General features: G+C 41.6%; 1 protein-coding gene across 1 annotated transcript in view; it reads right to left on the bottom strand.

Moving 5' to 3' along the window:
* The window catches only part of UBE3C (ubiquitin protein ligase E3C), a 108,068-nt gene that overhangs the window by 11,374 nt on the left and 69,399 nt on the right, over positions 1 to 27,295 (bottom strand). The window contains exons 12-15 of the mRNA XM_088445422.1: positions 23,034 to 23,246; positions 10,074 to 10,262; positions 9,409 to 9,475; positions 6,875 to 7,005 (exon numbers count right to left, since the gene is read on the bottom strand). Coding sequence (XP_088301548.1) covers positions 6,875 to 7,005; positions 9,409 to 9,475; positions 10,074 to 10,262; positions 23,034 to 23,246 — 600 coding nt within the window. The remainder of the gene's footprint in view (positions 1 to 6,874; positions 7,006 to 9,408; positions 9,476 to 10,073; positions 10,263 to 23,033; positions 23,247 to 27,295) is intronic.

Here is a 27,295-nt window from a genome sequence, read left to right as displayed (position 1 = left end):
GCAAATATTTTTCTGTACCCTTCCCCAGATTTGTGCCTCGAGACAATACTGTCTCGGAGGTCTACAGACAATTCCTTGGACTTCATGCTTGGTTTGTGCTTTGACATGCACTGTCAAGTGTGGGACCTTATATAGACAGGTGTATGCCTTTCAAAATCCGTCCAATCAACTGAATTTATTACAGGTGGACTCCAATTAAGCTGTAGGAACATCTCAAGGATGATCAGTGGAAACAGGATACACCTGAGCTAAATTTTGAGCTTCATGGCAAAGGCTGTGAATACTTATGTAAATGTGATTTCTTAGTGTTTTTTTTTTTTTTTTTTTATTACATTTGCAAAAATTTCAAACAAACTTTTTACACATTGTCATTATGGGGTAATTGTGTGTAAAATTTTGAGGACAAAAATGAATTTATTCCATTTTGGAATAAGTCTGTAACATAACAAAATGTGGAAAAAGTGAAGCGTTGTGAATACTTTCCGGAGGCACTGTATAGGCATCAAAGTGGAAGTAATTATTCATTAGTATCTGAATTATGTTCATAAAAGATTCACTGTAGATCCCTTCTATAGACTTCTGTAGAAGAAGTCTCCCACCCACTGTGAAAAATATTTCCCTGTGATAAAATGACTTTATCAGAGACATTTGTACAGCATACCGGGCTTAATAGGCCTATGGGTCACTAAGTACCACATTACAGACCTCAGCTGAATTAAGCCTTTAGTAAATGTAAGCAGATAAACAGCCCAGAGAATAATCCATGCACTGCACAAATCATTATGAAGTTGAGTGATGGGGGAAGAGCTCTTCCAACTTGACTTCATTTAATAGTCCTACCTTCGGGCCTGATTCTGAGTTGGGAGCAAAGCAAAAAGAGCAAGTAACTTTGCCCCTTGGCAAAACCATGTTGCACCCAGGTGGGGCAGATTTAGAATATTCAGAGAACTTTAAATTTAAGAGGGGCATGGTCAACCTCTAGTCTAAATTGCAGACTACAAATAAAACTGTCCTGTGAGCCACATGCAAAAGCAGCCAGTATTTACCCTGCATGCAAAAACAAATAATGTATCTACACCCCTGCATGGTTTGTCGAGGCGTAAAGTTACTTGCCTTTTTTTTTTTTTTACTTTGCTACCAACTCATAATCATCTCCTATCTTGTGATCACCAGACAACATCAACCAGTATTACTGAAATACTAGAGCCAGGGGATAATGGATGGAACTTGAAGTGCATGATATCCCCATCCTTGCACCTACACACTAGGGCACACCATTGTGTGAAAGAGGAAAGTCCCCTCTTTCAAACGATGTGCCACCTTAGTAATTATTGTCTGGTGATCACCAGACAATTACACCCTATATGACAAAAAACATTAAGTCCTCCTGAGATGGGGGGGTTGTATCCTGCTTCAATGCAGCTTTAACTCAGAAAGATAAAACAGCAATTGAGTTAAAAGCAAAAGATGTAATTTTACATTTCGGGGTTAAACGCACTGAGAAGCTGCGGCTGATTTACCCCTTGGCATCAACACAGGGGTCCAATCCATTAATGCGGTAGGAGGTCTATTTTTCAAAATAGTTTGCCTTACTTAGTTACCATAATATTCCTATACATTTAGTGTTTTCTTCAAACACGCAAAGAAAAATTAATAAAATGCATCATCATTTCATCATATTACATTATAATAAATACTCATCAACAGATACATTTTCTTTCTCCTGGGAACATCTATTGTAGTTTTAAATTTGGAGTCATATTTTATCTAACGCCTATCTGGATGAGATTTATTGGTTTATATCAATCCTAATGTAGTCCAGAATCTACTAAATCCCTTTTGGTGTATAATTCATCATCTGCACAGATTACTATCTGGAATCAGACAGACAGGTGAATAGGTGTGTGTATGATATAAACTTTATTATAACAATACTATAAAAATATATATAATAATTATCAGGCTGCGGACCGGTACTATCACTGGGTAATATATATTGGAAGTTATCAAAGGGGATATCATTTTATATGCCCATGTGCTATATCAAAGCTACACAAACTAGTCCTCCTGTATTTTCCATTCTATATTCTCCCTTAATCTATGGGTCAATTTGAAGTCCTTGACTTTCTCAGTATTATACTAGACGTGTTGCAGCACCTAGACAAGACTGCGTGGATTACTCTAATCCTAAATAATCCAGAGTCTATGTACCTCATATTATAGACTATATCTAGTATGATACCAATCCCTCAATTTGGTAGACAATTATTGATATCTGCTGTTTTGGAATGTGCATTAATGCCAAAGGAAAAATCACAAAGTATTTGTTGATGGCGTTTAGAAAAGAAAATAGACACATTTGATTTTAGTTCACTCTGCAAATTCAGGTTTTTTTTTTTTTTTTTTTTAAATGGTCTTTGCCACGTGAAGAGAAACAAGCAAACTAATGCTATTTTATGGAAATAAAGTCTTTGGAAAATAAAAACAAGGTATAATTTCTGTGGGTATTGCATAAGTATATGTTAATATTGATGTTGGAATTTGACCACTACAAAAAAATCTCACCAGTGAAGGGGTTAAAGCAGAGGTTCCCAAATTAAGCCATTACAGTCCAAGTTTAAAGGATATCCATGCTTGAGCACAGGTGACTTAATTAGTACCTCAGTCAATTTGATTTAACCATCTGGACTCAAGAATGGAGATCCATAATACCTGGACTCGAAGTTTGGGAATCTCTGGGTTAAACGATTATTAGAGTCTAAATAATAACTAAGTAGTAAAGTCGTACTAATGTTAGGAAAAATTTCGGGGGTGAGTCAATTGTTTTTTAGGCGCTCAAACGCAATGGGTTCCCACCAAAGCAATTCAATTGTTGCTCCGTTTGGGCACCCGTGCCGCATGTGCGCACCAAAAAGCATGTTGTCTAGTCGCGTATAGCAGCTAACCCCATCTAAAGTCCTGCTTTGGGCGCCCAAACAGCCGACTTAATGCACATTTCTGCTAGGAGGAGGCTACAAGCATAAATGTGTCTAATCACAGCTATACGCGCCCTAATGGAGCAACAATTTAATTGCTCGTTCGGGCGCCCATTAGTTTAGGCATCCTATAAAACAACTGAATCGCCCCCTTTGTGCCTAGCAGTAGCTTTTCTTTAGGTTAAGCAATTCTCGTTCCTTCTAATCAATCTTCTGATCACATTGCTACTACTTTCCATCGTTTATTGTAATTGACTGGCAATTCTTCAGCTCCTCTGCACCATCATACTGCAGGCTGGCGGCAGTAAAGCCAACACTGCAATTGTGCATTAATACACTGGGGTGTAAGATGGGATCGGCAGACTCACAGGCTCCTCGGACTCTTCGCGGCAATCAGGCACAACACAAGATCATCGGCAAGCCATTAAGACACTTAGGAAAACGTTTTAGTGTACAACTATCTTTACAAGATTGAGACTTTAGCGTATTTACAGTTTAAAACAAAACATAGTGACCCTCAGTGCCATGACCAGAACTTTTAGTGTCTATGGCAAGAATGGAAATGGACACCCTCTAGACCTCCTAGTTGTAATGAAATTAACCTAAACCTTCATTCAGCTTTGCACTCTTGCAAGGCCCTAATGAGCCTTCATGACTGCACTGTATGTACATGTAAATAATACTCCTTTTCCACCAACATCCCGGGTCTGTCCTGGGATTTGGAAAACTGTTCCAAGCCGGGTCAGACCCCGGATTTAGCCCATTCCTACTGCGCCGCCAACCCGGGATGTTCACCTTATCTCCAGGCCCTTGGAGATAAGGTCATCACCAAACGCCAGAAACCCCAGCTCTCTCTTGAACGCCAGACCAGAGCGGACGGCGACCACGGGAGGGTGTCCTTCCCGGGGGAGGGTCCTTTCGGGAGGCTATGTGATGTCACAACTGTCACTGGGTAGACTGGTAGGGAGAGATTACATCCTCCCCATATGAAGCGGGGATAGGGTAAAAGCCGAAGCGGTCCGGATCATACGGGGAGACTGTAATCTCTCCCTCCCCGGTGACAGCTGTCACAGACAGCTTCCAAATAGCACCCAATCAGTTTGCTGTACACGTGTCCCGGGTCAGAAGACCCGGGTTACCCCCACTGAGCTTGAACAGGGTTTTACCCGCGTAAAACCCTGCTCGAGACCCGGGATTTTTCCCTAGAAGCCTTTTCCCCTGAGCTGCTACCTGGGTTGACACGGCAATAGCCCGGGTATTTTGGACAGTGGAAAAGAGGTATTAGGGGGACTGAATTCAGCACGCAATCTGGCAATTTAAAAGGAAGGGTAGTCCATAACTATAGCTTAGCAGCACAGACTATAGAGATAGCAAGATAAGAAACACTTTCTTTTACAGTGTTAAAGGCACTGTAGTTTTATGTGGACATGAGCGTAACATTAGCATCAGTAGATTGATAGTATGTAATATGCGTCACTGCTATCTTTGGCCAGTTATGATATAAATATCACTGTTTAACCATGATCCAAAGACAGATTTCCTCTGTGAAAAGAGACCACTCCTAGAAGGAATATTTGTGAATAAGAACAATGAATATTGGAAAATAATGACTATTGTAACATGCCGCCAATGTGCATTATTAAATGCATCTTGTGTAAGCTTCAGTACACATTCATAGGCTGAAGATAAATGGTGTCAATCTTTACTTTGCTGTGGCATATTGTAGGCTATGTTTGGCCTGGCTTTTATTGTAGGGATGCAAGATTATTCATTGACACGTTTTTGACATTAGTCAGAACTAATTTTCAACTATTTATACAAATAAAACATCCATAAGTGATTAAGCCAAAGCAAACATTCTCACTCTGGTATATATCCAGCACATAAATACCTGATCTCTTCCACACCCCTTATTGAAAGGAAAGAGTCTAATTATTTACTAATCACTAGCTAGTGAGCGCTTTTATGTTCATTTTCAATGTTTCCTATAGATCTAATGTGTGTTTCTTCTGGTCTATTCACTGGATTTATGCCTCTCCCTGATGGTAAATTCAGCTAAGCCTCAAATTGTCTTTTAATGTAAAAGGTCATGAACTAATGGGACCCTTTGTGCTGTGATTAGTAGTATTTGAGATAAGAACATCTATTATCACAATATGGCATATATACAGACTCTTCTGTGAAATGTACACACATCTGTTCATGGTTGAACTGGAACTTCTAGATGTACTGTATCCAAACTACAACACATTTCACTAGCAATGATAAATGATAACCATCATATCCTGATAGAGGGATATTTAACAAAATCATTTGTTCAAAAGATAAGAAATATGCGGTAACCCACTTTAATCAATCAGCTATTCGCATGAATTGTCTAATGCTGGCTTATACACCTACAGCCCGATTCCCCATTCTGCTGATGACGATCGGCAAGAATCGATTATCAGGGATCGTTTGGGGAAACAGGGAAATGCAACATGTTAAAATTGCCTGACTCGTAGATTAAGAACATTTTCAGGTCAGAATCGGGGAATGGAGATTGTCCAACATGTTGGGTTCCTCCGATCCTCCAATCCTGGCGGAATAGACAACTGCTCTGATATCGGCTAGATCTATGGGTCCCATAACTTGCACCACACTAAGGGCCTGATTCAGAGCCGCTCGTAAGCGGCCGCTCGTTCGCTCCGAGCGATGTTCGCACATCTGCGCATGCGTATGGGTTGTAATGCGCATTCGCCAACCAGTCAGTGCGGTGAGTGACAGAATGAGGCGTTTGTGGGTGGTAACAGGGGAAGGTGCTTGAAAACGGGGAGTGGAGATCCGAACGCAGTCGTGCCAAACGGTCAAAACGGGCGTTTTAAGGGTGTGCATAATTAACAAAGCAGCGTCATCGACCACGTCACTTGGTTGTCTTTTAGCCTGAAATGCTCGCATGATTGCGGTAGGAAAATGCTACCACAAGAATAGCAAGCAGTTCAGACGCCTTTCGATGTACTCGATTGATCTAATAAATAGCGGAGATGACGTATGATGCAAGCGGCCAGGGGGCGTCTTTACAAAATAGCGAGCGCATGTTTCGTTCGCTCGTTCAGACATAGAGGCGTCAACAGACCGCAAAGAGCGAGCGCTCTATTTAAATATCCGGCCCCTTTTTCAGAACGACCGTCCGCAAATAGCGTCCGGCTCTGAATCAGGCCCTAAGTGCACATACTGTAAATAATCCTAGAGTGGAAATTAGCACCTCAATGTCAGTAACCAACAAGTACCTTTGCAGAATACAAAAGTTGGATGTAGTAACTTTTTATATGGATGATATTATCAGGTCAATAAATTAAGACGTGCCCGACCAAACAAGTGCTAAGTTACATGCTCCAACCCATCCGCTGATATAGTCTGCGTCCACCCCTCCCTCACTGTGCATCTACATCTCGATGACCAGATAATTTATTATGCTCCCAGTATTCACTTAGTAAAAAAACTAAGTGATGATTCCAGTAACTTGCAACACACACATTTTCATGATTGGCCCTCTTGCAAAACTGTCCAGGAGGATTACATATAGATATTCTTATTTAAAGAGGCAATACCTCCTCTTTTATCAAACACTCCCTTCACCGGGAGCATCGGGTTACCTGACTCCGGGTCATGCTGAATTGTGCTCATTTCCCTAACCATACTGTAAGACTTTCATAGCTCTTTAATAATGCTGTACTGAAGCACTATGGATCAACCTAGTCCTATAGCACTAGGAGCCACAGCGTGGGCCATCTCCAGGCTTCAGGTAACGCTAGAACTACACCTATTTTCCATACCGAAGGGGGGTATAGAAGATGTTGCTGTTTTAATAAAACAAAACACCCTTAATAAAACCAGAATGTGGAAGTAGCAGCTCTTACTTTAAAACCTAGTAATGGTGGCCGGGAACAGCTTGTCACAAATTTCAGTAGTTTTCTCTTTTCTTCATCTGTAAAGTTTTCAACAACTCTCCAGAATATTTTAATCACTGCATGATCAGCGGTGTATCCTCCTAAAATAAACAGGCAACATTAGTAGAGAAAATGAGAACTTTATAAAAACGTATATTTTCGGGGAGTTAAGGATCCAGGTATGCCTAGGTTGGGGTTAGGTTATACAGGGTGGGGGATTATGGGGAGGATTGTTTTATGGGCTTCTTTTTCTTTTTTTCTTTTATTGTGTGGTTGTGATGCCCAAGCAGATGTGGTAATTCGATGTTTTGATATGCAATTGCTATATCCAAAAGCAGCGCAGTATTTTTTTTTGTGTCATTTTATCCAGCTTTATGGGCCCGAAGGGCGCCTTCAGGCTCCTATTAGCTTCTGCTCATACGATGTGGACTATACCTCCGGTTCCCCTTGAAGAAGTCTAAGAAAGACGAAACGCGTTGGGACCCTCCACCCACCAATACATGGACTAACAACGGACTACTATATTGAGTGACTGCACTACCTAGCACTTTATTGTGCCTTTTTTACTCAGCTAAGTCTTATAAATTTTTTAGATATTATATAACTTATTCTGTATAATATATTCCGCTCTTATTTTTGAACCATTTTTTGTAATGCATCCCCCTTTTTTTGTGGATTTTTTATTGAATTTACCCCTGTGTCCCATAAATTCAAATAAATGTATTTTACCCTCTATTTCTATAAAGATTTTTTTCATTAGAAATTGATATTTAAATTATATCACTATCCTCTAGGAAGACGGTAATATAGTAACTAGTCCTAAACATCATAGTTACATCACTGGATTTTAATATATATATTCGGCATTGGTTAATTTTTTGAAACACTGGAACACCTAAATTGGAATATATTCACCGATTACCCTCAAGAGAATATCTGGTACGCATATAGAAGGGCTACCTGTTGTGTGTCTACCCTAATTCACTTAATTTATTACACTATTAGGCACATTTTCCTCTCTCCTATTTTTCAGTCATTTTCGTGCGATATCCTATGCCATTATATTTGTCTGTCGCATTTGTTTCCTCACGTCTCCCACACTATATTTGGTGTTTTGTATTATTTTGTATACTGTATGTTACTTTAAAATCAATAAAAAAATGTAATTACAAAAAATAAACATATATTTCCCAAAACACAGAATTGTGATATATATACAGGTTGAGTCTCCCATATCCAAAATGCTTGGGACAAGGGGTATTTTGGATATCGGAATATTCCGTATTTTGGAATAATTGCATACCATATTAAAATGTCTTAGGAATAGGGCCCAAATCTAAACACATAATGCATTTATGATTCATATACACCTTATACACACAGCCTGAAGGGAATTTTATACTATACTTTCAATAATTTTGTGCATCAAACAAAGTTTGTGTACACACATAAAATTAATTTATGTTTCATATTAGGGATGTGCAGGCTCGGATAGGTTCGAGTTTGCACGTGGAGTTCGGATTTTTCCCTCCAAAAAAACGGAACTCAGACAGAGGCAAAACGTCATCTTGCACGGACAAACATCATCATTCCTGGACTTTTGTCCAGGAATGATGTTCGTCCATGCAAGATGACGTTTTGCCTCTTTCTGAGTTCCGTTTTTTTGGAGGGAAAAATCCGAACTCCACGTGCAAACTCGAACCTATCCGAGCCTGCACATCCCTATTTCATATACACATTATACACACAGCCTATATGTCATTTTATACTTTATTTTTAATAATTTGTGCCTTAAACAAAGTTTGTGTACATTGAACCATCAATAATCAAATATTTCACTATCTCAGTCATGCTAAAAATATTCCGTATTTCGGAATATTCCGTATTTCGGAATATTTGGATATGGGAGACTCAACCTGTAATACCTCATGCTGCTTACTTGAAACAGTAAGGGCACATACTGTAGATGATAAGATAGATCCCAATAATGCAGATACAAACGCATTTAAAACTGAATGTACTGTGTGCCCTGGTTTGTTCTTTACTGATTCTACACAATGGAATATCCATAAAACATCCCTGTGCTCACAAGTCCTGATGGAATCTTCCTGTACATGACATCTATGGGTTCTCCTCTGTCTAAGCTAATAATGTACATAACCGCATATGCTGCTACAATTTTTTACATTTGAAACATGTTTTACATGTATTAGATGGTTCAAAAACAATTGTATGACTAGGAGGAACCAGAGGTGATATCAGTAATCATAGTGAGGAAGATAGGTACAGAATAATCAGCGGATCTTTCCTGGTAGCTTAAACTGAAGTCTCACCTAAAAATAAAGATAAAATAATATATATATATATATAATATATCTCACAAATACTGTATATAATATTATTGTTAATAGTAGTATCACTGCTTAGAAGTGTATTTCCTCAAGTACGTATCTGCTATTACAACAGTGTGCTCAGCTGCCAGACACACTGACAGGAATACATGCCTGAATAGTTTGTGAAGGACTTCAGGTCATCCAGACAGATTGGAACCTGTGCCCCTGAAATCAAAACCTAGGAACAAATAAATGGAAAACATTAGATGTGAAGAACACTGCAAAAAAAACAACAGATATACTCTCATCTAAAATCAGAGAAGACTTTCCTTATACACACCAGTGACCACATCAGACTACAACAGATACTAACTTGGCCCCAATAACTGAGCAACCTTTTGGTCACAAAGGGGTGGTATACAATAAGATAATGACAAATAACGGACGTAAGGACATTTAGAAGGCCTAGTAACACTCAGCAGGAACGTTTTAGGTACCTGTAGGCTTTACAGGGGCTGTGTATGCTGGTGCCATACCAGACTGCAGTTTCAATTATTTTACATGTACAGTAGAAGTGTACAGCACTGATGTAAAATTTGTACATGAGAGGCGTCAGAGAAATTCATATATGGGTCAGATCAAGTCGAAATAATGATGATACAATGCACTCTCATTTAAAGTAATACTTTCACTGTCTATAGCAAATTGCATTGCTCATCTCTGGCATTATTAATACAGCCTGGAAGTAACTGCCAGTGTACTTTGTTATCCATTAATTTACATTGGCAGTGCACCATGTGGACACAGAACACATACAGCAATCACAGACAATATACCTGGATTTCCTGCTGATCAAACATCCTCAGACATTCCAAGTTGACCACATTGGCAAGACCTTGCCTAAATGCCAGGCAATGCTGGCGGATCTGCTTGTTTAGGCGGTAGTCTGCCACGAGATGGATGTAGGCGATTCTGTTGGAACTCGTTACAGGGATATCTTTTCCTCCCAGCTTCAGCTCTACCACCTGGTCAGCAAGACACAGTAAGTCAGCACTGTACATCACTATGACATTTCTGGAGCTATAGAAATACATCAGAGCATTAGAGTTCAGAGGAAACATACATTATTTCTTTCAGAAACATCATTTGTTGTAAACATTGTATTATTGTCCATTTTAACTATACATAATAGACAGCCCTGTAATGTGCAACATGTTCTGCTTCCATGTAAAACTGATCACTGCTTTCTAATCAGAGCAGTATGATTCTTTTCTGACACTAGATGGCACACTTGCAGTTGTATTCAGTGGGTGCTTTGCTGTACTGTACAAGTCTGCTGAATGCTTGTCCTTTGGTGGATTCAATATTTCACCAATAACCCATTTCACAAGATCAGAATTACCCCAAAAAAAATATTTTGTAGAGTCTTCTTTCCATACAATAAATGAATACATATTATAGCTATATATTTAGGAATCCAAGACCAAATCGCAGCATCAGATACAGGCGTATTGTTACCAAATATATATGTAGACATCTTAGCATGCCCAGCACCCAATTGTGTAGCTTTTGCCCGATCTTGCTGCAAACACAATCATCCACATAGTACTAATAATTTTGGAAAAATTATCCCTAAGAAAACCCAACAATAAATAAATAGAACCTTTCTTTGGGGAGAATATAATGCTGGGTACAAACTGGAAAATACATTGGCCAATCAATTGATCGGTCAATACATCATGTATGCGTACCAGCGATATGTAGTGATGACAAAATACGCGCTACAGGGCGTTTTTATGTGGTGCAGGCAGAGAGGGACACAGATTTTTAAAAAGACTGGGTCCTGTAGGACGCGCTGTCAGTGTCACAGACAGCTTCTCTACCAAACTTAGTGATGGACCTGGCTGGCCCTGCTCTTGTTGCTCATGGTTGGCAGCAGCCCGGTCTTGCTCACCTGGACGTGACTGGCTGTAGCTCCTGTCCTGGCTTGTGATTGGCAGGGAGCTGCTGTCGGTCAAAGCTGTCTGCTCTGCTGCCGCCTCTATAGTGTCCGCGAATGAGCCGCACGGGAACTGGAGGGAGGTTGCTGGATGCGGCCTTGGACTAACCACGACATGGTGGTGAAGCAGGAGCCGCACTTCACTGCCGGGAAGGGATGAGGAATGTGACTGTAGATGGGGTCCAAGCAATGCTCCGGAAATGTGTGCGTCTCGGCTGGTAGAGTGAAGGCATCTAAAACACCAAGGGTGAGCAAGAACTGCAGCCAGCCTTCATTATGTTACATATAGGGCCATCTTCAATTTGAGGTGAAAAGTCAGTTGCCGGACTTTTCGCCGTCATCGGAGCTTTTCTTGGGGATAAAGTATCCCCATATTCAATTTGGAATCGGCGAAAACGGGACCCGGAGAAAAGATAAGTAGCGAAAAGTCCTGTCACTTTTGGGGAAATCAGCCTGTCACCCCCCAAAAGATGCACTAACATGGGGATCACTATGGGTAACCCTGAAAAGCCCTGCTAAAGGTATTTGGGGTCTTTAAACAGTCTCTACAGGTGCTTTTATGCGTCTTTGACAAAGTGGTGAAGAATAGCATTTAGCAACTTTTATTGGGGAAAATAACTAGTGCCATCAAATTTGGGGTACATTAAAATGGGTGCAAACATAATTTTAAGCACCTAAAGTGTATTTTTAAAAATTAAAAATCCACCTTCCGCAACCAAACGCATTAAAAAAACACCTGCCACATACTTGGGAACCCCCCCGAAGTCTATTTTAGTTTAGAAGTTTGCCCCCAAAACGAAAGTACATTTTTTTTGTGGTGTCCTGTTGATCTTTAACATTTTTTACACAGAAATACCTTTGGGGTGCAGGGTAATTTTTTTTTTTAGTTTGTACCCCAAAACCCCAATTCTGCACTTTTTTTTCGCCACCTATTCTATGGTGAAAACTTATCCCTGGATTTTGGCAAAGACTTTTCGCACCTGCGAAAAGTCTTTGAAATTGAATACGTGGAAAAGTGAAAATGGCGATAATGACATCATCGCCGATAAAGTATTGCCAATAACGGGTTTTCACAGCCTAATTGAATATGGCCCATAGTGTAGCATTTTAACTTCTCCCTGCACCTCCACACGGGACATCCCCACAACCATATGTGCCACACAGCACGGGGCATCCCCACATCCCTGTGTGCCAGGCATCCCCAGAAACTTGTGCTCCACACAGCATTGGGTACATGCATAGTGCATCTAGTGTGCAGCCTCATAACTGGGCACATGTATATTGCAGCCCCATATCTGGATACATGTACAATGCAGCCCCATCTCCGGGGATATGTAACCTGCACTTACTGTGCTGCCACTATGCTGGGGACATGATGCTTACAGCATGAAAACTTTTTTCGTTCACGCTAGCCTAAGTTCAGCTAATAGACTATATCCTTCACAATGTTGTCATATTCCTAATGCAGATGTCTTATGTTCTTGTGTCTTCGGCTATTCGACTAGTTTCCATCTCACTGCTGCAATAACACTGCGCAGTTGTAAACAGGGTCAGCAGAGAAGGTCTCCCAACAAATCCAGTCCCTCCCCATGTGTGTATCTCGTATTGGTCGGTTAGTCACTGGGATGTTATTATAATACCATGTTTCACTAAACACACCCTTCCATATAATAATTTGCACTGTTAAGTTTTGGTTTTCACACTAAACAAAATGGACTTGTGGCTAAACATTACAGTGTCCTTTAATATTCACTTGGAAGGGCTTCTAGAAGTCTATGTACTAATAATCTTGGACCAGCCAAGATGATTATCATATCGCCGGTGATATTTTAATTTTTAATGAAAATATCCCCACTATGTACTAAGGGTAACTTGCATGGACAGCGGTTGTAATAACCGCTGTGCCTGCGAGTTATATCCCTGGCAAATTGTAGAAGTCATTCACAGAAGTTGATGCGCACAGTGTCAGCTTCCGGAGCGGCCGTGGGATGCGAGAGAGAGTTCGAAAGATCTCTACCCTGCCCGTGGAGCCCCCCCATAGGCTTACAGTAGTTTAGTACATAGGGGCCCCTATTGATAATAAAGGGGACTGCGATCTGCAGTGCTAATCAGCGCTCGACTGGAGATTTCTATGAAAGCTCCTGCATTGTGCCATTAGTACATAGGAATAATACACAAAATTATGCAGAAACTGCAGTTTCTGCATAATTTTATTTAAGAAAAACAGCTTGATACATAGGCCCCATAGTCTGTTCTAATTTCATACGTTTTATTGATTTGGGTGCTGTTATAGCCTTGGGGGCTGGGAGAGATCCAATGATGACACTAATAGGATGGGGAAGATTATGGGCTGTTTGGTGACTGATTTTCTATGGTGTACAGTATGTGTGGGGCATATGGGGAGCTCAAAACCATAAATTGTGAAGGGACCCAGAAACTGAGGAGTTGGAACACAATTTTCTAAAGTGAGGGGTCCCTGGGACCCACATTTTTTTTTCGCTCAGCACAATCACTGGATATGTCTGTGAACTGGATGGGTATGGGATGCCGGCGCTCGGAGTCCTGGCGGTTAGAATCCCGACAATGTTAGGATACCGACAATTGTCGGTAGGTATCCCAACCCTCCCTGGCGCCTGAATCTAACCTCCCCGCACCCTAAACCTAACCTTCCCTGCACCCTAAACCTAACCCTCCTCCTAGTGCCCAACAATAACTCTCCCCCTAACCTCGCTACTTATCTTCTGGATGCAGGCGTTGGGATTTTGACAGGTGTCGGGATTCCGGCACCTGCAATCTGACTGCCAGACTCCCCGCGGTCGGGATATTGACCACATCCCCTGTGAACAACATCGTTCACAGACATATTGTGTCATCTGTGCTGCACATTCGATGGCAAATACATCTGCACATCGTGTTGTGTGTACGGGCAGTCAGACAAACGCTGAAGAGGCCGTGGGGAAAGGGGTGCGACGCGACGCCCAGCCAGAGGGACCCGGGGGCCAGCTGATGGTTGTTCAGTGTGTATGAACAACCATCATCTGCAGATAAAACTTTCTGGTGTGTACCCAGCTTTAAACAATAAAGTGACACATAGAGCCATGGAAATCTAGGGGCTGATTCAGAGTTGGAAGCAAAGCAAAAGAAAACCAACCACCCAAAAACAAGGGAGTAACTTTACACCTGGACAAACCATGCTGCAATGCAAGGGGTGCAAATACATTTATTTATTTTGCATTCAGGGTAAATACCGGCTGCGTTTCTATGTAGCACACGAACACTGGACGGCTTATTTTTTACACTGCAATTTAGATTTGAGGTTGGAACCGTCCCTCCCAAATGTAAATCTCTACACATGTTAAATCTGTCCCACCTGCAGTGCAGCATGGTTTTACCAAGGTCTAAAGTGGCTCATTTTTTTGGGTTTGCTTTGTTCCCAATTTGAAATCCGCACCATAATGCACAAGTACTGCAGAGCAAGGAGTCATATCAGTAGATAAAATAACTGTACATCATAACTATTCATTCTTTTGCAGCATTTTGATGAGAAAACATTTAGAGATGAAGACCCCCTTTACAGTTGTATCTCCATCTATGTAGAAATTGGGCCTCACCCCTGTACCCCCTTTGCCCCACCCATCCATTACATGTATCCTGGGGTGCTCTAAGCAATCGAGGAGTGTATCTCGGACACTCTTTATTAGTGGCGGGAAGGGAATCCCTACACAGAAGTATTGAGGAGGACTAGACCGATTCAGATCTTTCGAAAATGGTAGAGAGGAACTTCCGGAAAGAACACTTTCCTATCTGCTATGTGAGTAGATAGGCTAAAATGAGGGTTTGATCTAATTTGGACCCCTTTAAATAAAGGGGCCCATACATCAGCGACTGATTTCCACAATTCCCTGAACCCCCCATGCCTGAGTCCGTTCATTGGGGGAAATTCAACATGTACGATTTTAACATGCAAAATTTCCCTGATGAAACGACAGATCACCGATAATTGATGCCTGCCAATCGGATCGGCGTCGGGGGATCGGAGAATTGCGGCACTGATGTATGACCCGCATAAGTCCAAATCTTTGCATTAATGATAAAGTATAATTAGATTAATAATAGCTTGCACTTGCTTATATCATTTTCTCCTCACATCTTCACTGCTATGTTTTGCCTCTACTGAAATATCTATAATTCAAAGTGGAAGACTTCTAGAATGAGCAATGTGACAGAACTGGATTGGGCCTGTACCTTAAAAGGGATTCACCACTTTAAAAACAGCTGGAGAACTAGACTGAAAAGTGGGCAACATATGCGGTTATGATGTGGTTAGCAGGATTTGATTCAAATCAATAGAAAATGTCAGAAATTTAGCTGATTATACAGGGTGTTTCACTCTCTATTGGCCCCAAAGTTTTTCTGATAACTTTTAAAGTAATGGACGTAATTTAGTGAAATGTGACACAGACATACCTTGGTCTAGGAGAAACATGAGGAAGTCATAGCAAGTGTTGAAAGTGTTCGCCATTAGCGAGATTGAATGAAACTCTCCTCAGACTTCCTCAGTTTAAGGATTTCCTTTGGCCCCGAATTAAAGATTATTTCAATCTTAATCTTTCTACGGAGGTCCCTTACCCTATGATATGGGAAGCCCACGAGGCTGTTATTAGGAGTACAGTGATTAAATTTGCCTCCCATAGGAAGAAACAGACTAAGGAGTTCATACAGACCCGGACGCTAAGCTGCGCTCACACAGCTAAAAGGGTCCGGGTATGCAAATGCCGCAATCGCACGCCAGTAGACGCTCACCTATCTTTCTTAGTACACGTAATCTCCAGGAAGTGTATGATTAATCGGATACATCGAGAGCCATCGGAGCTGCATGTAGCCCTTGAGGTATACCCTACTCCGCCGCAAGCACTGCAGGCTAAAATACAACCAAGTGACGTGTACAATGACGCATCTTTGCCAATTATGCACACCTATAAAAAACTCTGTTTTGACGCCCAGACACGTCTGGCAGCACCACTCCCGTTACCACCCACAAACGGCACTGTCACTCAAACTAGCGTCCAGTCTGTGTACTGCGAGCGCACAATTCCCGGGCGCAGTGAGTGGTTCGGGCATGCGTACTTTGTTGCATGCGCAAACGTGCGATAATCGCCCATAGCGTGTGTTCGCAGCTTAGCGAACAGGTCTGAATCAGGCCCTGTGTATTGCTGAACTAATTAGTCAATTGGAACAGTTAGACAGTTGTCATAAAGAATCCTATTCCCGTTAGTGCTCCAACAGCTTCAGAGTGCGAGGGGTGAGCTTCAGTCTGTTTTGTCAGAGCAGACCGAAAAATCACTCAGATGGGCAAATCAAAGGTTTTATGATAAAAAAAAAGCAATACAGCTGATACTTTGATGGCATCACAAATAAAAGCCAAGAGGGCATCTCAAACTACTGCAGTCCATAGGGATGATCAAGATGTACTTAACTACTACCCGGTACCTATTAATCGCTCCTTTTACAACTACTATAACACCTTTCATAAAATTTACCTGACCCTCCACATGCTCCACTCCCCCCTTCAGTGCTGGCTCAGAAATATTTACAAACATGCAAATTTCCTAAGTTGTCTAGTTCTGCCACTGCAGGTCTGATTTCGTCCATCACTGCCGAGGAATTGAGGACGCTTTGAAAGAAATTAGAAGGTGAGCGATTCCACCCAGACTCTCTGAAATCGGTTATTACTTTGATACCTAAACCCCAAAAAGACCCCACTTGTCTTACCAATTATAGACTAATTTCTTTAAATAATGCTGACATCAAGCTGTTCGCGAAAATCTTGGCTAATAGGCTGTCCTCTCACCTACTGCATTTAATTAATGCTGATCAGGTAGGTTTTGTACCCACCAGGCAGGCTTTAGAGAACACCAGACGGATGATTAATTTGATTTCTCACATTAATAAGCACAAACTTCCGGCTGTGCGGTTATCGCTTGACGCAGACAAAACCTTCGACCGTCTGTCGTGGTCTTTTATGCATTCGGCCCTGTGTTCATACGATTTTTGTGGCAGCTTTCTGCCAGCAATTAAAGCCAGTTACTGCGGCCCGACAGCTTTGATATCAACTAAAGGACTTTCTTTGCCAGTTTTCAACTTGGGCAATGGTGCGCATCAGGTCTGCCCATTGTCACATTTGCTTTATGCCCCTGTCGAAGCTGGATAATTGGCTGAGATAAGATCAGTTTAAAATTGGATCGCAGCGACGCCATCTTGCGACTGGCCGCAAGACGCCATCTTGGAAATTAGATCGCAAGACGCCATTTTGCGATTGGCCGCCTAAGCGCCATTTTAGATAAACTCACACTTTAGTACATGTGGCGATATTACTATTAGCATCATGCGATTGCATCTTTCACCATTTCTCATACACACATTAATACGCACAATTGCGCTGTTAACTAGTCGCATATTAGCGAATGTATAAGACCCTGTATGAAAATGCTGAATATTAGCTCCATGCACATGCATCTGTTAGTTAACTAGCGTCTTTACATCAAACCCCACATACTCACACATTACATATTCACATACAAGGTTCCATAAGGTATAAGATTTGAGTCTGCACATTTATTATCATTGCTAGGAAATAAAGGTTATTTCGTAACTAAGGTTTTATACGTGATAAGTAAGCCATGTTTGATATTGTACTGATGTGTACTCTCTCAACAGTATTCCGGTAATATTGATGGAGAGATCGCAACATGCATTCTCAACTTATGGACTGCAGAGACTTCAAGCAACAAAATGTACATTATATGAACAACTGTTAGGATTTGCATGAGGCGGGAAACCAGAGACCACCAGTTGTTAGAGGCTGGGCTGTGTCTATTTGAACCAACCTGTTAAATGCTTGTAACATATGCCCTCTCCTTTAGGACCAATGGTATTAGCAACAAGCTTATCTATTGTGTTGTTTATTTCTGGGGGGTATAAATATGTGTGCTCTGACCCTGGGTTCCTAGTCTTCATGCTGAATGCTGATTGACGAGGGGTTTCTTGCTGATACCTACATCTGGACCAGAGAGCGCTGCGTATATATAATTGTACTTGGGTCTGTATAATCTCTTTGCGCTAAGATTATATGAGGATCATAGCGTGTAACTGCTGTACTTTTACTTGAATAATACTTTGTGCTTTGGAACCACAGGTTCTAGGTCTGGAGTCTTTATTTACTGTATGACTGCGTACGCAAATTAGCGTCATCCTTAGAGGTTTATAGGCAGGATATTAGAAGGTATAGGCAGGAGTATATAGAGGTTCAAAGGCAGTATCGTTACCCGAGCATTGAACCTCGGCAGCCAGAATTCGTGACAATCCTGACATTCGGGAGATCCAGGTTCAGGGAACGTAATATATAAACCATTGTTGTTTGCGGACAACCTTGGATTTAACTTTCACATCATTTGACCACTCTCCCTAACCGAATGGTCGAATTGAAAGCTTTTGCCGATTGCTTGGGACAAAGTGAATGGCTCTAAATCTGAAGCACTAGCTTTTCATTTCTCCCCTATAACACAAAAACTACTGGAGCACAACTTTGAATTCAATTGGCATCCCAGATCCTTTAAATATTTGGGGATAACTTACTACAATATTACAGAAGCAACTTTATCAGGCTAACTATGGGCCTGATTCAGACCCACTCGCGTCTGTCTGGCTGTCCGCTCGCAAGTGGGTCGATGTTCTGGACTGAGCATGCGCACAATGGAGGGAGCTCCGTCGTGCGCATGCGCCAGACGCGACGAGCGAAGGAAAGTCCTTCGCTCGTTGTGTCTGATCAATGGGGGCGTGCTGTCGATGTTGATTGACAGCACGCCCCCTTTGGTAGGCGTGCCTCCCGTCAGAAGCCGGCCCACTGACATCACTAGTGATGTCAGTGGGAGTGATTTTGGCTCTGATAGAGCCAAAATCACTCCGGAGCTTGCGGTTGAAAACCTCAACCGCAGGCTCCGGCTCGCAGTTTCGATGGTCGCGATGGTCACGACCATCGCAGCCATCAAAATGCACGCTCGTATAGCCTGTGGGTGGTGACCCACAGCACGAGCGTCCAGGAGGACGCTCCATTTTCATGGAGGCCGGCCCTCATTCAGAGCGTGCGCTCTGCTCAGAGCGTATGGCTCTGAATGAGGGCCTATGTCCCCTCTCCTTCATACGATTAAAAAAAAAAAAATAAAAAATCTATTGCATTGGGCCCCTCTGTATATCTCTTGGACAGGACATGTAAATTCTATTAAAATTAATATCTTACCCAAATTATTATATTTATTTCAGACAATTCCAATAGTGGTTCCGTCCTCCTTCCTTGGTGAAATCCAGTCACTATGTGGCTCTTTCATTTGGTCTAATAGAAAACCTAGCCACCGTAGGGCTTGTTTGTCCAAATCTGTTATTAAGGGCAGCCTGGGCCTTTCTAATTTCAATAGATATTTCTTAGCCACATGGTGTCTAAACACACAGAGGAGGGTAGTAAAAAATGGATGAAGATTAAAAATGATTTGGTAGGTGATAGTCCAGTTAGTTTCCTTCCGTGGCTTCCCCCCTAAGATGAGACCAGCCTCGGTTTAAGATGTTCCTTGCGTAAAAGCCAACTTACAAGTGTGGGACAAACTGAATAAGCACTTGAATCTAGCTGGGGCAGTACTGAACTAGCTGATTTCTTCTGATGAAGAGCTGGATGAACCCTAGCAAATTTGACCTGCAGGTACTCTCTCCCAGGCTTCCTTTTTTGCCCTCTTAACAGCATCTTCATATCAGTTACATTGTAGGACAGCTGCTCACCCTGAACCTGCTGAGTAAAGGGGCCTATCCATTACCCGTTTGTGAACAATCCAACCAGGAGGTTATGGTCGCATTGTTCAGAAAGTCGGGTAATGGATAGCCGGCAAGGACCAGCGATGTACGTGCATGCTGGGTCCTTCCCGTCCCCCACTATCTACTGAACATGCCCGTCAACTTGACGATGCTAGTCAGGTTCGGCATGTTCAGAGATAGGTGGTCGGGCTCTTTCACTGAATGACGTTCAGTGAAGGCCGTTCAGTGCAGGCACTGCACCTCGGCAGCTGAAGGTCTAAACGCTAGACGTTTAGTCTTTCAGGTCGCCTAGTGGATAGGCCCCTTAAGACTTGTGGTCTGCCTATTAAGACAGCAAGTTTGTAATTTTGTCTGTTGATGGTGAGAGCGTACAACAACAGGGCAACAAGTTACATTTTATATTACTGTGAGTTATAACAGCATATAATCTTAATGTTTACATAAGGCTGTGCACTGTGACACTTTTAGCTTTATGTATATAAAAGATTTTCTTAATAAATGTACCACATTTTTAAAATTCAAGACATGTGGTCATAATTTATGTATATAAGAAAACTACGTTCCAGGGAACAGCGCAAAGTTTTAGATTCTTTTATCACAAATTTTATAAATCTACATGATACTGTGCCAAAATCTCACATTACTTGGGACCCCAGGTATACTGCTTATCACACACATTTACATGGCCTAGAGTTAAGCAGGTCTTCACTCAATCTAGGCTGCCTTCCTTTCCCCCTAAATGAGGTTCACATATGTAAAAATAAAAAGTTTGGAGGGCACTCGCCATTGCAGCAGTAAAAAATTATTTTTTTATTAATTACATACCACCAGTGTTAAGCCACATATTCCGACGTTTCGGACTGATGTCAGACCTTTGTCAAGGTAAGTGTATGTCAAAAGAAGCCACAGTAATCAGAATTAGTCAAATATACATCAAACAGATGTCGATCACGCGATTTGGGGAGTGGCCACCTGCATTCTTGTTGATAGGAGCTCTAATGCCCTAACATGGATGTCAGGTGACCGGGAGTGGTAGAACCCTATTGGCTCACTTACAAAGAGGCTTGGATTGATGCTCTGAGTAGGGGTGTGGCCTCACTGGTGTGCGTTCCAGCGTGTCTAGTGGTGTCGGTGCTGATGAGATTCTATACACCTGGTAAGCCATGCTTATGTTCTATTTAAATAGATTCTGTTTGATTCTGCTGATTAAAATGATATGCGACATGCCTATATTCTATGTGCAACTGTGGGTGTATCTGCATGCAAAATGCTACGTTGCAGTGTCACGGCTGCTGACACTATTGTAGCATTTTGCATGCAGTCGCACACAGAATATAGGCATGCTGCATATCATTTTAATCAGCAGAAGCTGCTTGTGTGTCATATTCACATCGCTGTGCGAACAAGACACATTTGAATGTAAAAAGTCGCACAAAAAGACGTTCGGCACTACAGAGACACACGCCACTCACGTTATCTGTAGCATGACTTGTAGCACATGGAGGATAGACGTATGTGGACACATCTGTAATTCAGAAGTTAAGAAAAACTTTGGGGCCAATAGCGAGTGAAACATCCTGTTCTATCTGTGTGTATTTGTGTTTGTGTAAAGTCTGTACATACAGGGGCAATACTACTACATGTCTAAATATGTATCAAGATCTGAAATATATAATAATAATTTTAATGCTATAAAAAGAAAAAAAATATCATGGAGCAATATCTATCCCTGCATTACTTTTCCTTTAAAATTCTAGGCATGGAGCAGACCAACATCTGAGAAAATACAGTAATGACATTTCTCCAATCCTCTTCATATGCTTAAATGGAGTTCAGAGGCCTTTGCAGCGTCTGAGGCCATATAAAAATGTGGATCATTTCATACAAAATATCTATAATCTATTTTGGCTGCAGAACAATGACAAATTAACGACGTGTGCATTAGAATTTTACTCGTTGCTTCAGTAAAAGTTTTAACTCTCAGTTAATGCCCTCGACATCCGGGATTATTACTTTATTATTACCTAGCTAAATACAAATATTGAATACAAAATGGGCTGCCTAATGCCAGAAGCAATTTTAAGATAATGTCTAATCTTTACGGTATCTACACTGTAATTGTTGGAAGGTTTAGGTCACCCACGCAGAATATCCGACATATATACAATGCTCGTCGATATATAGCTTAAGAGGCCAGTAAAACAATTCATCATGTTTTGGGTCTACCTGACAATTACAGGTTTTCTTCATTACAAGCATATGTAGTACAAGACAATAACGGAACAGACACATCCGGAACATGTATCCATATGGCCAGTACATACTAGACGATGTCTAGTGTATACCATCCTTGTTAATGACGGGATGCTGGCATCAGCGTGTACACACTTGCGAATGACGGCGTGACAGCAAGGCCATACTGCAATCGGCAGAGTGGCCCCCACTGACTATATCACCTGTGCAGGTCCGAAATGCGATATTGCTGGCGACGAGCGGGAGCGCGCATAGTCAGCAACATAACCAGTACTCACTGGCTGATGTGGACGATATGTCGTCCGATCAGTCTAGTGCAGGGGTGGGGAACCTTTTTTCTACCGAGGGTCATTTTGATATATATAACATTATACACGTGTTCAGCATCCTGAGAATGCTCCGAGGAGCTTTAAGGGCAGCGGTGTGACTATCTGAAGTATCCTGAGGACGTTCCAGGCGGCATTGCTGCATAGATTCTGGCCACAGGATGCCAGTATAGGCACCCTGCTATCCAGATGAGGCTAGCAGAAAAAAGCTCCAAGGGCCAGACCAAATGATTCCGGGGGCCTTATACGGCCCCCGGGCCTGAGGTTCCCCATCCCAGGTCTGGCATGTACTCGGCTTTATCTGAAAACCTGAACAATCTGAATGTAACAATTAAATTAATGTTTAGCTGAGAACTTACCTGCGCTTCTCCAAGATCATTATTAACCACAGTAAAGTTTAACCCAAGTTCTTCTACATCTCCTTCGTAGCTCTTTAGGAAAAGCAAATTTTTGTACATTTCAGGATCCAATGAGGCCAGATGGTGAATGTCTACGTCAGCGCTTGTGCCCAATAATTTAGATAAGAAGAAACTGGCAAACGGCAGCTCCACGAGCATGTTCTCATACAAGGCCTGCGGAAATAAATAACAGACAGCTCATTTCATCTTAATATTACAGTTTCATAATGGTTGTTTTAAGCAGCTTTTCCCATTTTGTCTCTTATATGTTTTTTTGGCGAATAACAAAATAAAATGTACTGCAACCACTATATGGTTTTGTTTCACTTTCTATGAATGATCACTAGAATTGTGATTTAGCAATCCCCATGTACCAAACTAATGTTACTTTCCAATCCAAAAGTACAGGTCCAAATAGCTATTCAAATAACCTGGAGTTAAAATACTGTAACCCAAAGAAATTGGCACATATAAGGTATGTCTAATAAGTCAGCAATCACATGAACTGGTGCCCAAATGGCAAGCCTCAAAATGCAAGAGCACTTTCCACTGCCAACACAGCAGATTGTGCTAGCGAGTGTAAAAGGACCAACAACATTTCTATAGGAAGTTTTTTTTTTTTTATCATTAGCAAGTACAATGAAAGTTTCCTTGATTGCAGCTTATGTGCACTGCACACACAATGACTTTCAGCAGCAGATGTATGTTCCATGTGCTCCTGAATGTCTTTGCTGGGATTGAAGCGCAAACCTAAAGGGGGGGAGGGGGGCACAAAAACCTAGAGGAAAATATGTTTATATTATCCACAATAGATTATGGATTGCAGGTGAATATTTAAAAGGCACCTACAGTCAGTGTAAAGCCCGGCGCAGTCAGTGTAATAAAGCCCTATGTCTCATTCATTCCAGCTAACCATCAGAGGCATCACTGCAGTTTCTTGTATATCTTTCATATGACATGCCTTCACACTGCCATAAACTATAAAGAGTTCACAAAGCAATGCTTAAACACTAAATTATATACTCTAAGGTAGTGGAGTTTAAATATATCACATTCTCTTTTTTTTGTTAATATATACATTTATTTTATTTTCATACAATACTGCACCTGCCTCTCCCCTTTGCAACCTGCTTCACTGGCTCCAATCCCACTTATAATCCAATTCAAACTACTCACCCTCCATGTACAAAGCCTTAAACCACTCCTCCACTCAGTGTATCTCTAACCTCATCTCTTTCCACACTCACCCCTCTGACCAACTCCTCTGGAACCTTGCACTCACACTCAACTCTCTAAGGATAGCAAATCCTTAACTCTCCCTGTATCTCACCTCTGTGCTCACTGCAGCCATATTGTTTGACTCCCCTCCTATAAAAACTCATGAGCTGTCTTTTCATCATACATTGACTATTACAACCTCATCGTGTCACCATAAAAAACTTTTACACACCTTCTACAACTATATTTACTTCTCTCTCTCCCCTTCTGCTTTTATAAGCTGGTGCCAGGTCGCCAAATCCAGGCCCCACACACACAGCTGATTCACTATGGAATAAAAATCCTGCAAATCTCATACACATCACGTGTCTCCCGTCACCCTCCAAATAACTAAATGTGCCTTATGGAATCCACACTGTCACAACTTATCGTTATTTTCAACAACTGACCACCTCTCGACAACGACTGTCACCAATTTCTACATTCACTTCTCCTGAGACTGCTGTTTCACACCTTAACCAAACTCTTTAAAAAGCCCTTGATGAAGTGGCTCCAGCTACCCAACAAACTTCATGTAAACTGAAATGACAACAATGGCTTTCCACAGTAACAAAACACCTACAAAAACTCTCACGTAAAGTAGAATGTCAGTGGCGTAAATCTTACTCCAAATGACTTCTTCACATACTGTATAGTAGGAATTCAACCCTCTCTCATCCTAACCCTCTGTCCAATGCTCATTGTCTACCCCATCTGTGTCACCCATCTGTCTGCCCCTCCCCTTTAGAATGTAAGCTCTCACAAGCCGGGCCCTCTTCCCACATGTGCTTTTCCTTCCTTTACTTATATCATCTACTCTATACACCTTATAACAATACCTAACCCTTGACTTTTGCCATCCTGCTACTATTGCAGCAATGTTTATATACCATGTACTTGTCCTGCAATGTCTTGTACTGTAGGTCACTGTTTTCTTGTTCTGTTCAATTGTTTATGTACTTTGTTAGGAGCTGCGTAACCCTTGTGGCGCCATATAAATAAAGGATAATAATAATAACAACAACTCTAAGATTTCACTCGAAGTGCCCCTATGCTCTGGAACGCCCTCCCTCGCACAGCCAGACTCTCATCTGCCTTCCCCAGCTTTATTCATGAACTCAAAAAGTACCTTTATATCAAAACGTACCAGCCTTCTTGTTAACTTGTCACCTCTATCCCTCCTCCAAATACCATTCCCAGTTCACTCTCCAACTGTTTACCCCCTTCCTCATAATATGTAAGCTCTTATGGGCAGAGCCTGCCACTCATGTTCCTCCCTTGCACTGCCCAGGTCACCAATGCTCTGCTCCCATGTTTCAGTCTCCCCTTCAGTGACTCAGAATCAGTTTGCTCAGCCACACATTGGGTACAGGATCACAGAGTACTAAATCGATTCCCACATGCAACTCGCCAATGTATGCTCCTGCATACTTCAGCATGTTGCCGTATCCTTGCCTGTTATTTGTCCTACCCATTCAGTGGTGTGATAGTGGACTTCTGTACGGTATTTATGCTCTGACACTGTGTAAAGGTGCGTACACACTACACGATATGCTCCCTGAGCGATATCGTGTAGTGTGTCCCCGGCAGCCTGTGCTCAATGTCGTTCACGAGCATTGAGCACAGCCGCTGAACGATATCATTAACAATATCGTTCAGCGCCGGGCTCTCTCCCCCATTCCCCAACATGCAGCAACCTGACGAGGTCGTCAGATTGTGCTGCATGTTCAGGCGATGGACAATGTCGGAAACGACCAGCGGGAGTGCAGTCGCTCAGTAATATCACCCAGTGTGTACCCACCATTAGTGTTTCCTATGTAATCCTTTGTGGCACCTTATAAAATAAGTCATTATAAACATACACACGAGTATGTAGCATACAGTTATCTTAACAAAAGTTATGTTTTTGTTCTTAAACTACCCCATTCAAAATAAAATGTTATCGCTGTATTCATTTAAGAATGGTCATTTTTAATCATTCAAATTGTAAAACTTAGGAAACAACAACAATGAGGGTTTGTGCATTGCCATGGTTGTGTAAATATTTATTTTCAATCAAAATACTTTCCTTATATTAAAGGGTATACGAAGGAGTGGTCTATAATAAAACGTTAGACAGTCATTAAGTCGACACAAAAAGTCTATAGGTCAACAGGGACATTATGTCGACAGGTAATTGACCGACAGTGTTAAAAGGTCAACACATGGTTTTTCATGATTTTTAGGGTTAGGCAAAAAAAAAATAAAGAAACCATATGTTGACCTTTTTTGTGATGACTATTTGACGAACTAACTTTTAACCATGCTGACCTTTTAACCCTGTCGATCTATTGACTCCATCAACCTTCTGGTGTCGACCTATTGACTATCTGCCTTTTTATTGTAGACTTATCAATCCACACCTTACTGAAGTACTACTAAAATCAGCTTCCTACCTGTACTGTAAAAAAAACAAAAACAGAAAAAAAACAACAACATGCGTGTCGCAGGTGAACAAATGATGTAGATATAACCAAAGCTGCTGTGTGGGAGTGGCTAGATAGCACTGGACTGTCGTCTTGCAGTATGTAGTCCTAAGCTATGATAAAGAGCATTTAGAGACCAAACATCCTTAGTAACCCCCACCACTGGCTTGCAAATATCACCTTGCCACTTAAGCATGGTCAGGGCCTGAATGTTGGAAAATGTGCAGATTACCGATGTGGGGGCACCATAATTGTGTTAGATGAAAGAGAGGTAAATGATTTTAAAAGAAAAAAGTTTATTGTATTATGGCATGTATACTTAAAGCACAGGTGACATTTATTCTACACCTAGCACCAACTTCAGAGCCCTTCCCTTAATCACGGCTTTAGGATCTACTTTTGCAATACATATTGGTACATAAAACGCTGGGCTGCAGAAGCCTATGAAAAACATAGCTGAGAAATGAGATTCGGACTCCTTATACTGTAAGCGTCTGAACC

Source organism: Taudactylus pleione, unplaced genomic scaffold (assembly GCF_031769625.1).
Source record: "Taudactylus pleione unplaced genomic scaffold, aTauple2 ptg000380l, whole genome shotgun sequence".
In the NCBI taxonomy this organism is placed as follows: Eukaryota; Metazoa; Chordata; class Amphibia; order Anura; family Myobatrachidae; genus Taudactylus; species Taudactylus pleione.
Note: the sequence above shows the minus strand (reverse complement) of the source record. Positions and strands in the feature narration are given on the sequence as shown.